The sequence below is a fragment of the Pleurodeles waltl genome, chromosome 4_1 (genome assembly GCF_031143425.1).
Source record: "Pleurodeles waltl isolate 20211129_DDA chromosome 4_1, aPleWal1.hap1.20221129, whole genome shotgun sequence".
Taxonomy (NCBI): Eukaryota; Metazoa; Chordata; class Amphibia; order Caudata; family Salamandridae; genus Pleurodeles; species Pleurodeles waltl.
Genome location: NC_090442.1, coordinates 128,825,984 through 128,840,899, shown reverse-complemented (window position 1 = coordinate 128,840,899; position 14,916 = coordinate 128,825,984). Strand labels below are relative to the sequence as shown.

General features: G+C 45.4%; 1 protein-coding gene across 1 annotated transcript in view; it reads left to right on the top strand.

The window, feature by feature from the left end:
* The window catches only part of OSBP (oxysterol binding protein), a 353,464-nt gene that overhangs the window by 200,095 nt on the left and 138,453 nt on the right, over nucleotides 1-14,916 (top strand). Inside the window, exons 8-9 of the mRNA XM_069227875.1 lie at nucleotides 173-418; nucleotides 9,221-9,341. Coding sequence (XP_069083976.1) covers nucleotides 173-418; nucleotides 9,221-9,341 — 367 coding nt within the window. The remainder of the gene's footprint in view (nucleotides 1-172; nucleotides 419-9,220; nucleotides 9,342-14,916) is intronic.

Sequence of the window (14,916 nt, the reverse complement as noted above, 5' to 3'; positions counted from 1 at the left end):
AACTACATGGTGTATTTGCGTAATTCATGTTAACAAATAGTATAAGTAGAATGTAATAAACATGCAGAATTTCATGAATATAATTGTGCTACACACAGCTGTAACAATTTGCCCTATGTCACCTCTTTCTCTGTTTGCAGGTTCTCACAGTTTTCTTGTTTTCTCTTTGCAGGTAAACTTCAATGAGCCTCTATCCATGCTACAGAGATTGACTGAAGACCTAGAGTATCACGAGCTTCTGGATCGTGGAGCCAAATGCGAGAGCTCACTAGAGCAGCTCTGCTATGTTGCAGCCTTTACAGTCTCCTCTTACTCTACCACTGTCTTCCGCACCAGCAAGCCTTTCAACCCCCTTCTGGGGGAGACCTTTGAGCTGGACCGGCTGGAGGAGAGTGGCTATCGGTCGCTTTGTGAACAGGTGAGTCCTTGTCTCGCTTTTCACCATGGTCTCACAGCTCACAGTTTTGGGTCAAGTAGAGTACAGTGAGCAAAGGTGGATTCTGATAGTGATACTTCTTTACCTATGGTGTTCTGAATACATTTTTCTCCCTAATCCATTTGGAATCAACTAGATACTAGAAGGATCATAAACAGCAAAATATCCATGTCTATATGGATCAAACCTACACTTTTTGAAAATGATCTCCTAAGGAAGACATTGAAATCTTGCAAACATGTTTCACTCAAAGGCCCTACATGCAAAGCACGAAATTATACATCTGCTTTGCAACTATCTGACGCTGGATCTTTTTATAACCTAGAAGGCCGAGTGCAGGGAAGAGTTTCTCAATGTGTTTTTCTGCTTCGTGGTGGTTTGACTTAAAGGCACTCTGGCTGTCTTACTTTCTACATGGTGGCAATGACCACATACTGTGGCAGCATGGAACACTGTCAAATTTAGAGGCACCAAGAAGGTTTATATGCAGTTGACAGAGCAGTTGTGTTCAAAATAGCCACATTGATCATAAGACACCAGTAGTCCTGCATCGTAGTTTCCTCACTAATAGTCATAAATGTAGAATAATTCCCATCGGTGCCCGTGAAGCCCCAGAACTCTTCTCATTAAGTTCAGATATATGTCTTTCATGGAGGTAAACACCATCAAAAAGTTTAATTGAATGTGTCACCACAGTAGCAACGTTGCCACCATTTTAGACACTCCAGCCGGAGCACTAATTAAGGGTGAGGCTGGCTTCAGAATCAATGTGTTTGTGTTGAGAGATGGATCCATGACTAGTGTGAAATCGACGGCGAGGTTGACTTTAAAAAAAAAAAAACATTGCAGCATTCCAGACTAACTTTGATATAAAACTTTGGCCAAATAAACACCAAGACATGCTACAGTTTCTCTTTCATCTTGATCTTGTGCCAGAAAATTGTCTCCTTAACCATTATGATGGCCACCTTTGAAAAAACATACCAATCGTGCCCATGTTCTCAACCTTCATTTTAGTGGCAATGCAGTTCATTTCATATGTTGTTGGAGTGTACATATAGACCTGTAGATGTCAACACAGTGAAACAGCACAGGTGGACATTCATCTGTTGTCGCCTTTGGGCATCAAGATAATGTGTTTTAGGAAGCATTTCTGACCTTTTGTGACCCTTGACATTAAAACACGCTCATCTGTTGGAAAAATATCACCACAGATATATTGACTTAGCATTCATCTTGTTCAGGCGGCAGATAGCCATGCAGTGGAAGGCACCCCTGACACCAGAAACTACTAAATGGCTCCGGACAGTATTACTATGGGCGAAAGCGAGCGTTTTGTGCTCACTACGTGATAAAGGTCAGCTACACACACCAGGTGAAAGCTGGGACATGTTTGTAGTGAAGTTAGATAATAAAATGACATTCATCCACCATGAAGGGGTCCCTAACAATAGATATACTACTCTGCAATTACATACCTTCATACACCAGTGACATGGCATTGCTATTACTTGACATAAGGATTAACACTAAGTTACAGATCATGTCACAAAATACTACACGGAGACCCCTCCTTAAACGTTTTTTCCTATGTTCACTCCCAGCTGACATTAATAATATTTTAACCAAAATCACTCACTCAAATCACTTGGACCCCCATGCTTTGGTATGCCTGGGGCTCGATTATGACATGCCCACACGCATCATCCACACGTTACGGGCACGTAGACATTGGTCTTTGCATATAGTAGTATTAGCTGATAACTGTGCCTATGTGACTGCACTGTGACCTGCAATACAATTATGTACTCTGCTGTGTTTTTGTTTTGGGGGGGCTGGGGGGGGGGCGTTTCCCCATTGGCGTGTTCTCGCTCCCCTTCCATGATGCCACCCTGGACACTGCAGTTGTTACTATTTGTTGTATAATAAAACAATATATATATTTTTTTTTAAACACGCTATTCCTTTCTCATACTTTTAGGATTGTTCCATTTACCTCTAGTCACGCTCAAAGTTTCAAATCGGCCTCGGAAACTTTGTGAAGAGAATAGTGATAAACTGAGGCCAGCATGCATTTCAAAAATGCTGTCACTGCTGCTACGTATTAAAAGCTTAGGCAGCCTTGCACAATTAGATATATGGTTTTGGGACAGATGTTGACTTTTATCTAATGATTATGGGTTTGAATACCACCTTGCAAATTAACACCGCTGAATCCTTCCAAATCTCCCAGTATTCAAAGATATAAATTCACTGACACCTACCACACCAATTGTCCCACTACCTGAAAATGCTGATCTACTGTAACCTATGGAAATGACCATCTCAGACTGACGTGGAGCTACTAGGCTGCCCGCTGTGGTGACAGTAAGATTGCTGCTCCTCTACATGGGGCTTATCTGAGGTCTTCGATATATATGCATTACTGCCTGCAGTCATTGAGGCTCATTGCTGTCTCTGACCACAGAGGCATGTTAGCATCTGTGGCCATTGTATGTTGTATGGTGTGTGTAGAGGATTTGAATTATTTTTTGATGTGTGTGTTTATGGATATCTTTGGGTTTATTTGAGCCGGCAAATGTGAATGGATGTTTCATTTGTTACAATGCTTACATACACAAAAGTTAAATCTGTTGACTTTGCCAGTTCATTGTTAAGTAAAATATTTTTAATCTTTTCCTCAGAGAGTCTTTCCTCGGCTGTTCTCTCATTTACCATTCAGGTTTCTTTCTTTTAGCAAAAGTATAACCTGGAAGGATGACCATGCAGTTTGCACGGTTTGTCTTCATGACTCCCATATTGTTGAGCTTTGTGACAGTTGAAAGAAGATACACTTTTTATATGCAAATTCAAGTAGTTATTTCATCATACACAAGGAACTTGTTAATTTGGTTTGCTGAATATCAACAGTTTACTTTGCACTTTTAGCATATCATCAACTCTGCAAACATTTGATCAGCTGACTGTTTTGAATTAATGGGAGCTGTTACAGCGACAAGCAGGCTAAGATGGTGAGCTACAGTGTAGGCAAACCCGGAACCTGAAGTAGGTTCTTCTTGCACTGAAAGCAGAAGACTGTATGGAGGCCCTGAACCTTAAGGATGCATAGTTCCAAATACTGATCCTGCAGTCTCACACAAGGTACCTGTACTTTGTGGTAGGGCCCACCTTTACCTGGATGACTCGCTGCTTAAACTCATATCACCACGTATGGTTTTGCATCACCTGCAGGCAACAACATTCCTTCTCAAGGCAGGAGGCCTTGAGGGGCTTGTTTCAATTGAGGTGAAATGTTCTCCTTTATGACTAGTTTACTTCCATACCCTTGGTTCTTCTGGTTCTGAGCAAGGTTCACCAGAGTCATCTTCATTGCCCCAGACTGACAGAGAGGGAATGTGGTAGTCAGACCTTCTTTCTCTGTGTCCTCAGCTCTGCCTTCAATCAGGGTGGACCTCCTTTCCCAGTTATGAGGCAGTTACTGCACTCAAACCTCCATAGCCTCCACCTTCATGGCTGGAGATTGAGCAGGTGCACCTGAGCTGCAGCTGAAGGTGGTCTGTGATTCTGTCAGTTGATCATCCCTCCAATAAGGTGATCTTCTCTTGTAGGTGGAATAGATTTGTTGCTTGATATGCAGAGCATGAAGTGGATCCCTTGAGGGCTAATGTCGCCGAGATCCTTGCTTTTGAGGGTACTGCATCTGAAATTCAGTCCAACACTGTGGAAATGGCTGTATATGCCCCCCAGCTCTAGTCCTTGAGATCAAAGGTTTCCAAACTTTTTCCTGGTGCCCAAGCCTTCACAGGCATGCACGCTTAAGCCGCCACTAGGACCTTGGAGTCCACTTTTTTGTTCTTGGTAAAAGGGGGGGAGCAGGTTCAGTCCTTCAGAATTCCTCACAGGTCACAGACAGCAGGGTCCTGTCCTCTTCTGTTTTTCTGCAGGTCCAGAAAGTGTTCTGATGGGATACCACATTTATGCCTGTCACTAGCTTAGCTAGTGGGTTGAATGATCCCATGGCACTCCCTAACCAATGCCGTAAAAGTTTCCAGTGAAGCCCTATGCATTTTTTCAGTAGTTCCTGTCAGCCACACTAATGTTGGCTCAGTTGGTTGTGCATGTATAGAGGAGTACTGTGATAATCGCTAGTGTCCTTTGACATCTAACACTAAAGTCCAGTTTGAATCAGGCACTGTACCCACAACAAACCCAGTGACATCAGTCTGGTAGGGCATTAGCTGTGTCCTTCAGAAACCAAAGCGGGGATACACAGAAATTCTCCTGGCATGCTGTCCTCTCCCTTTCAAGTGAGACAAAGCGTTCCGTGTGGCTCAACAGGCCTGCCAGGCAGGATTTTACACTGCACTCACCAGACATGTTCTATGGAGCTCAGAAGAGTTATGCCTGCCCTTTCTAGCCTGCCTGGGTGGTGCTCCTGGGCTTCCCAAGATGAGCACTGTCTGGTAGTTGCTGGAGAGTTAATGCAAATTAGCCTTCAGGAACTTCAGGAAGGGAAAATGTAACTTTTAAGATACTTTTCCTTGATATTATTCAAAAGCCTGCTTCACTAATGAACTGGATTTTTAATAACTGATAAAATAGTTATTTTGTTATTTTACTAGCTGGTCCCATTCCTAGGAGACACTATTAGAATTGTATTCTGTACTCTGATTTTATACATAGGACTGCTAGTCCTACCACAGTAAAAGTAGCTTTTAAGGCCTTGTAGCTGTAGGGACATTATAATATAAATTTTCTACCTGGCCCACTTTTAAATACCATGAACCCTGCCTGGTGGGCCAAAAGGCTTCCTGGGGTGACTCAGGATGTGGTAGGCTACATGCTGGCCCTCCGCAACCAGATGCACCACTTCTGGAAGATGGCCAAAAGTAACCTTGAGGCCAGTCAAGAGGTAATGAAATGCTGGTATGACCAGAAGACCACCCTGGTGGAGTTTCACCTTGGAAACAAAATGTGGGTAATGGAGCCAGTAGAGCCTAGAGCTCTCCAGGACCACTGGTCTGGCCCATTTGAAGTCAAGGAGCGTAAAGCGGAAGCTGCTTACCTAGTGGACCTCCAATTCTCTAGGAACCCCCTGAGGGTGCTCCATGTCAACAGACTGAAGCCTCACTTTGAGATGATGGAAGTCAACATGCTTCTGGTGACAGATGAGGGTGTGAAGGAGGAGAATGAACCTCTCCCCGACCTACTCTCTGCCTAGGAAGGTGATGGGTCAGTGGAGGGTGTTAATCTCTCTTACTCCCTGACCCTGGACCAGCGAGGGGACTGCTACCAGTTACTGGAGCAGTACTCCTTTCTGTTTTCCCTCACCCCCGGACTAACACACCTGTGTGTCCACGATATTGACACGGGAGACAGTCCCCCTGCAAAGAACAACATTTACAGGTTGTCAGACCAGGTGAAGGCCAGAATCAAGGAGGAAGTTGCCAAGATGCTGGCTATGGAGGTGATTGAGAAGTCCACTCGTCCCTGTGGGGCGGGTACCCAAGGCTGCTGCACCTGGTGCCAAGCCAGAACTGATGTTCTGCGTGGACTACCGGGGTCTCGCATCAGTCACACAGACTGATGCTCACCCCATCCCCCCAGCCGATGAGCTCGTAGACAGGCTAGGCTCTTCCAAATTCCTCAGTACTTTTGATCTCACATCGCAGATCGCCTTCACTGAGGGGGCTAAAGAGAGATCAGCTTTTTCAACTCCTGCGGGACATTACCAGTTCCGGGTGATGCCCTTTAGACTGAAAAATGCCCCCGTTACCTTCCGACGGTTGGTTAACAGAGTCCCGTATTGTAAGGATGCGTTCTGCGCAGCCTACGTAGACGACATTGCCATCTACAGTTCCAGCTGGGAGGAACACCTACTCCACCTCCAAGAGGTGCTCCATGCCTTACCATCGAGGCCAGTAAGTGCCAGATTAGGCAGGGTTCCGTGGTGTGCTTGGGACACACACCTAGTAGGTGGTGGCAAGGTGCAGCCTCTCCAGGATTGAGTCAATCACGGCCTGGAAACCACCTAGAACTCAGAAAGAGGTGAGGGCCTTCTTGGTTATTACAGTAGATTCGTTAAAGGTTATGGCACTATGGTGGTCCCCTTAACAGAACTCACTTCCAAGAAACAACCTAGGTTGGTGAATTGGCCAGAGGCTTGTCAGAAAGCCTTTCACTCTCTGAAGGAAGCCATGTGCATGGCACCTGTGCTCAGGGCCCCGACTACTCCAAGGAGTTTATTGTGCAGACAGACGCTTCAGAGCATGGCATAGTGGTGGTTCTATCACAACTAAATGAGGAGGACCTAGACCAACCAGTAGCCTTTATTAGCAGAAGGCTATTATCACTGGAACAGAGGTGGAGTGCCATAGAAAGAGAAACATTTGCTGTGGTCTGGGCACTGAAGAAGCTGAGGCTCCACCTGTGTGGGACTCACTTCCTGGTTCAGACAGACCACAGGCCCCTCAGATGGCTGATGCAGGTGAGGGGTGAAAATCCTAAATTTTTGAGGTGGTCCATTTCCCTACATGGGATGGACTTTATAGTGGAGCATCGCCTGGGGACTGACCACACCAATGCTGATGGTCTCTCCGGATACTTCCGCCTTAGCGATGAGAGCTCTCAAGGGGTTGTGTAACTTTCCCCACTTTCAGCTGGGGGGCACACATGTTAGACCTGACAGCCTTAGGGTGGTCATCCCCCTACTTTTTTGCCTGCCTCCCTCCACTTTTCTTACACTCTCTTTGCTGGTTTTAGGACTCTGCACACTTTACCCTTACTGACCAGTGCTAAAGTGCATATGCTGTCTCCCTTAAACATGGTAACATTGGTTCATTCCCAGTTGTCATATTTGATTTACTTGTACGTCCCTAGTACAGTGCACTACATGTGCCCAGGGCCTGTAAATTAAATGCTGCTACTGGGTCTGCAGCACTGATGGTGCCACCCACATAAGTAGCCTCTTAACCATGTCTCAGGCCTGCCATTGCAAGGCATATGTGTGCAGTTTCACTGCCACTTCAACGTGGCATTTAGAAGTACTTGCCAAGCCTTAAACTCCCCTTTTTCTACACGTCACCCCTAAGGTAGGCCCTAGGTAAGCCATAGGGCAGGGTTCTATGTAGGTAAGAGGTGCAGTACATGTACCTGTGTGTTTTATATGTCATGGTAGTGGAAAACTCCTAAATTCGTTTTCCACTACTGTGAGGCCTTCTCCTTTCATAGGCTAGCATTAGGGCTACCCTCTTATACTGTCTTGAGTGGTAGATTCTGATCTGAAAGGGGTAACCAGGTCATATTTAGTATGGCAAGGATGGTAATAGAAAATCCTGCTTATTGGTGAGATTTAGAAAGTGAGCAATTCTCTGCACTTAAAATCCATTTGTGCCTTACAGCCTGTCTCCAAGCCACGTCTGGCTGGGCTGGTTGACAGCTTCCTTGTGCATTTCACCCAGACAACCACAAACACAGAATACTCAATCACACCTGCACTCATCTGCATACTGAATGGGTGTTCCTGGGCTGGGTTGGTGGAGGGCCTGACACTTACATTTTAAAGGACAATGGTCTACCCTCACTCAAAGGACTGCCAAACCCCCTAATGGGACCCTGGCAGACAGGATTGTACTGAAAGGGGACCTTGTGCACTTCAAAACCACTCTTCGAAGTCTCCCCCACTTCAAAGGCCCTTTTGGGTATACAAACATTGTCCCTTACCCCACCAACTCAGACATTTCTGGACCCAAACCTGCAACCTGTCAAGAGGAACTGCCTGACTGCCCAAATGACTCATCTGGACTGCTTTGCTGTGAAGGGCTGTTGCCCAGCTGCCCTCTGACTTTGCTAAGAAGTGCTATCCAAGGGCTTGGATTGAACTTGCCTCCTGTTTTCTGAAGTCTCAGGTCCAAATTTCAAACTCCTCGTGCACCGAAAATCAACGCAAAGCCTGCCGGAAATGATGCACACCCCTTCCTGCAACGAGAAAATCGCCGCACTGCTGCACTGTAATGGCGCAGCCCGACTTAAGAGTGAAGAAACGGTGCAGCGCCTGCTGTGCGACAGAAAATTTGACGCTTTGCCTACCGGATCAACACAATGCTTGTGACTTCGTCCCACACGCCCAGGATTTCCCCGCAGCGTCCCTGGGCTTCAAAGAGAAACCCGAATAGCAGTGAGGAACCAAGATCTCATGCCGGAAATCAACACAAGCCCCTTGTAGTGTAGAGAGAAACTACGCATTGTGTGTGCCGCGCCAGAAAATCCAACGCACACCTTGCATTGGATGATAAATATCAAATCACCCCCCACGCCCCTTACTTGTGGTAAATACTGGTTTCTTCCTTTTTATCTGAAGGAAATGGCTTGAGCTCCCTTGTAGATGAACAGGATGTGCTCGGGTAATATTAACAACAGCATGCGTCATATCAGACACTAAACTATAGACCTAGTTTGTGGACCAGCCAATAGGTATCTTGGTGTAACTAGTAGATTATGTAATTGAGCCAATACCAAAGCGCGGCAGAGTCTAATGTAGGTAACTTTTTCATTTGTGTTGGTATGGAATGGCATTTATCAGAACACTTTGCATGCAGTCCTGTAAAGAAGAAGCAGATTACATTTTGGCATTCTGCTGCCAGTTGTGATGTCTGTGTTAAATATTGTACATTTTCCAGCAATTGTTTGGGTGTTGTTGCTTAGTACTAATAGAAGACCTATTCTATATTCCTTTTTCAGCTCTTATTGATTGTAGTTAACTCTTTAAAAAAAAATCTTTTTTAGGTCAGCCACCACCCACCTGCTGCTGCACATCACGCAGACTCCAAAAATGGCTGGACCTTGCGGCAGGAGATTAAAATCACCAGCAAGTTCCGTGGCAAATACCTGTCGATCATGCCCCTTGGTGAGAACATTAGACTCCGTATTTTAATTGGATTGTATAAATCAAGACTTACAATGTAAAAAAGATGCCTGGAAGAGACCTCACTCTAAGTTTGTCTATTGCTCCCTAAACTGATACAGAGTTTCACCGAAGAGACCTGAAGGAGGTATTGAGTTAAGATTGCAGATCCAAAAACCGTGGACACCAAAATGTCTGCTTTTTCTCTGCTATATGCAGCAGTCAGCCATTAGATTACTTGAATGGCATTTGCTCAACAGCATCAAAAAGAAGCCAGAGCAGGCCATGGTCACTGGAGAAAACTGCAGATTACCTGTGTAAAGTGTACATGATTTTCCTCTGCAAACTGAGACAGCTTAAAATCTGATTTGAGTAGTTTTCTTTCCTATAATTATACACAATTTTGGCAAAAGTACATGACATGCTAAGCCCTCATGTAAAGCTATTGTTTAATTAAATGCATCCTCACATCAATTTTTGGTGCAAAGAACACATTTTGCACTTAAAAAGTGTGCAAAAAAAAAAAAGCCTGCCGAACAGCTGCTGGCGGTCTTCTCCCGTGAGTTTGTGGTGAATATATGATTAATGACCCGTAATTATGGTAAATGACTTAGTTTCAGGAATTTTGCGTGATGCGAAGCTCTCAAAATTACACAGATGTAATTTAAATTTCACCCAGGGCTAGGTTTTAGTTGTCATCGTTTGTCTGGATTGTTTTACAAACACTCCTTGAACGTGAACAATCTTGGGGGCAGTGAATGTCTGGAACATGCACAGTATGAAAAACACACACTATTAAAAGTTTCTGTCTGTTACCAGTGTCCTGCCTGACTTCTCTCCTCATCTAAAGGACCACATTACTCAGGCACAACGATGCATGTCGAAATTCATTATTTAAGTTGACTCACATATCCAAAAATAGCCTTTCCGTTGAATGTTTCTAACCAAACATTCCTTTCTTTTTAATTTCTCCAGATGTCAGATTGGATCCAGAGAACTTCAACAGCAGTGCTCCCTTCTGCTGGCAGGTGGCGTCATGAACCTCTGCAGTGGTTCCATACCACCAATGATGCGAAGTAGTGGAGTTGCATATAAGTTGCATATAAGCTCCACCCTGGCACTCTGTCAGTTTCTGTATTTCTGTGTCTGCTGATGCGTTTCCAGCGCTCCAGTCCCAACTTTTGTCAGTCTTCTCACGATTTCCAAAACTGTTTGACAGTGTGCTAGAGAATATTGTCCTCTCCATAAACTACAAGCGTCAAGCTGTGTCCAGACTGGATGAAGCAGATGTCGATCACAGCTCTGCATAAAGGTGACTTTGGTTCCTGGGCTGCGGGCATAACTCTGTCATATGACAAGTATTCCCTCATGGACCCAAAGATGATATGGGACCAGGAGGTGAGGCTCTACATTGCTTAATATAAGAGTGCATGGTACACACACAGGTCCCTCTCTTTTGCTCCAGGTTGCAGACTCATTTTTGGTCCCAGTCACAAGGCCACTTATGCGGTATATACACTTCCTGCTCGAAGTCTTCAGGCAAGCTCAAACAGAAAAAACAAAGTAGGACTTGTGCCCTACTAGGCAATCCAAAATCAAAGCGAAAGTGTGAGGGCGTCAAAATACACATCACAACCCCTCGAGGTCCTTTGTCAGAGCTCATTACACGGATGGTCACGATGTGCCCCAAGTTCTCTGGGCCGTCATCGACCCTGCAGCAACTAGTGGCCTTCAGAATGGCCATGCTGCACATCTTTGATGAGGCTTCCCATGGCACGCCGTCAGGCCCCATAGAGCCACAAGTGTCTCAGTCAGATTACCACCAGCGATCCCTCCCCTGATGCAGTCTACCCCCTTGGGACCCATTTCCGGACCTTTACTAACTCAGTACAGAAAGCTCCCAAGATATCTCTGGTCTCCTTTGCAAGGAAACCTACATTGTCTCCACTGTCCCTGGTTGAAGACCGAGTACTGACACCCATTTCCGGACCGTGGATCAGTGTAGGGCTCAACACTATATTCATCTCAGTATGAGAGTGCTTGTTGGTTGTCATACTGCCTGGGTCTAATCTGAGGCTTGTACAGCGGCACAACTAGCAGAGGCTCCATTCTCTTTTTGGCTCGGGTTCTGACCCTGAACAAGAGATACATGGTTCACCTCAGTCCACTGATAACTAGAGGAGTAGGGGGTATTGACTTCTATTTCTGAATTGACAAAATACCAGTGTTCTAGATACCTCCCCTGAAACAGAGCTTGATTCACAATAGGACCCAACATTGGAAGAAAGTGCCTTGTTTACAGTAGTGATCCGAAGGGCAACTGAACTATTAGTTCAGCAGTTGCCCACCAAGGATATGAAAACAAATATTCAGCTATCACCAGCGTCACCTGAGCCCTTGCTTTTTGAAAACTCGAATTAATCCTGTGATTGCTACATAGTCCAAACTTTGTTCTTGCCTGCAGTTAGCTGGCCAGTGTCTCAGCGACATAGACCTGCTCCTGATGGTCTGACTCCCTAACTAAATACCTTCCAGTGGAAGAGTCATATTCTCCCGGCTTTATCAAGCAAGGCAAATCTAAATCTCTTCTGACCAATCATCTAGATCAGAAAGCCAAATGATTCTTTTGGAGAAAAAATGTTTTCATCTGCGAGCCTGGCACTTAAATCTATAAATGTGGTTTGCTTACTAGGCAGGTGCATGTGTTTTGTGAAATTGGCCAGTGTGAAATCGCCAGCGGTTTGAGGATTGCAGGACCTCTCTGGTTCAGACAATATATGAAGGCCAAAATACAGCAAAACATGTAAACTGCACAGGGCTGGATGCTGATTTCAGTATTAACAGAGCTATTGGCACAATCTTTTTTGTGCTTAGGAGACATGCATGCATGCATGAGGTCAAGTGGATTTTATGGTAATATGAAATCATCCTTAATGGATATGCCTGTTGTTTTGACTTTTCAGAGAGAAGGCAAATTCAGCGCTAGAATGATTAAAAGGTTATCTTACCACTGCAGGATGCTGAGGTTTCTTGACAGAAGCAAAACAATTTCCACATCACCTCAAGAAATTCAGAGACTGCTCTAGATTGCTAGCCCACAAGCATCATTATCTTTCACAGCCAGTTGTACTGCAGCCAGGTTAGTCCTATCGGGACCATGGATGTGTTGCTTGCAGGAATTGTTCAGAGCAGCAGGAACAACAGTCCTCCAATTTCTTCTCCCCTGCTGCAACAGCTACCAAGGCTCTTAGTCATAATTTCTCAAGCAAGGCCCGTGGGAGGCAGGATTCAGCATTTCCTCCCTGACTGCAGATCCAATATGTCAGACAAATGGGTCTTAGAAATGGTTCAGAAGAGCTAAGTTGGGCCATTCAATTTCTCATTACCTCATCTTCCTCTCACTCCAGAGAGAATTTTGGAAGAGCACTCTGCAATCCAGGTGCAAGAGGTAAATCTTTTACTATCCAACAGTGACATGGAAAGGGCACTGTTTTAGGAGAAAGAGGAGTTTGCTGCAAACTGCTTACCCATTCTGAAAAAAGACAAGGGCCACAGACCTATCCTGGACCTTCGGCCATAGATCACCTGCTTCTGGAATGACAAATTCAAAGTGCTTACACTGGCTCAGATTCTATATGCTCTGGACAGGGGAGACAGGACCAATGTCTTTGGACTTGCAGGACATGCATTTCCCTATACCCGTCCTGCAGTCCCACAGGCTTTATCTGCGGTTCATTGCAAGTCTGGAACATTTTTTATTTATTGCCTTTCCCTTCAGTTTTATGTCAGTGCCTCAGGTGCTCACAAAAGTAATGGTGGTGGTCGCTGGCCATCTCTGAAGGTCAGGAGTACACCTATTTATGTACCTAAATGATAATCAGTCATAGAGTGTTTCTAGGCAACCACCGTTCTCTTGACAAAATGATGGCTTTCAAATATTTCCTTTCAACCCAGCAAGTCTGGGGCATTCATGATATGATCCTGAAATTTTCGGATTCGTCCTGGGTCTTAGTGAGGATGGCCCTGGAGCTTCTTGGTCTCCTGACTGTGTACATCCTCCGTATCTCGTCTGGCAGATGGCCTCTGAGGGCCCTGACGTGGAACCTCAGGGCTGCCTCTCTGACACCATACGGATCTATCAAGAGATGTCTTGGGATCCATATTGGTGGATGACGGACATCAACATGACCTCAGCCCTCTCTCCCTCCATCACCCAGACTTCACAGTGGTGACAGATTCATTATTGCTGGGTGAGGGTGCCATCAAAGGGAAGTGGAGATCTGAGGTCTCTTGTCTCTGGTGGAGAGCAGACTTCACATTATACTGCTAGGGCTTCAGGGAATTTGCCTGGCCATAAATCTTTTCTGCTAGCAATCAAAGAGACACTGATGCAGGTTTCTAGAAGTCTACTCTGTTGCTATACGTTATAGTAACAAGCAAGGCATAGTGGGATCCTTGGCCCTACACCTCTGGAAATGGTTGGAACAACAGCACTTCTTTTTGCCACCAGCTACCTAGAAGGGAACTTGAATGCCAGTGTGAACAAACTGAACCGGTTTCACCTGCTGACCACGAAGGGCGGCTTCATCCTGAGATTTTGAAGAGCGTCTCCTGTTAGTGTGGAGAGCCCCGGTTAGGTTTTTTTGTCACAGCAGATAATGACCAGTGTTAATAGTTTTGTGCACTGGAACTTGGGGATGACATCTTGTCTCAGCCACACAGCAGGGTCTGCATCATATCTCCACAGCTTGCATCTAGATTTAATGGTGGCAGCAAAATGCATTTGGTTTGCCAACTGAAGTGTTGAATGTTATCTTTGCTGCCAGACACCTGTTAGGGAATTCATCTGTGCTGCGTGCTGGACAAATGTGTTGCCTGGTATGGTGACCGAACCACGGAATCTGTACCTCTAAACTTTCTGATGTTCATTTGCTTGGTATTTTGCCTACTTAGCAAGGCCTTGCTGTAGGTACAGTAAAAGGTTACTTGTTGGCTCTTTCCTCTTTTTTGTATTTGTAGGAAAGTCAATCTTTTTGGCATGGTTACCCCCACTTTTTGCCTGTCTGTCAGTGTGTTTAGACTATTTTCACTGGGATGCTGCTAACCAGGACCCCAGGGATTGTGCTCTATCCTCCAAAGTGGGTTACCCTGGTATCTCTTTACACCCCACAATTGGCATACTGGTGTACCCCTGTAAGTCCCTAGTATATGGTACTCAGGTACCCAGGGCATTGGTACACCAGGGGACACCGTGGGTTGCAGCATGTATTATGCCACCCATGGAAGCCCATTTAAACTTTGTCTGCAGGCCTTCCATTGCAGCCTTCATGAAAAGGTGCATGTGCCCTTTCACTGCTGTTCACTGCACCATGTCACTGTAAGGTATCCTTATTGCAGGCCCTTTCAGCCCAAAGGGCAGGGTGCAGGTCCTTGTGTGTGAGGGCACACCTGCACGAGCAGATGTGCCCCTATGAACTCCAGTTCCAATACACTGGACTTCGTCAGTGCGGGGAAGCCATTTTACCCGTGTTCTGGCCACAGGTCACTCACTACGTGTGGTCCAGCTACATAATGGTAA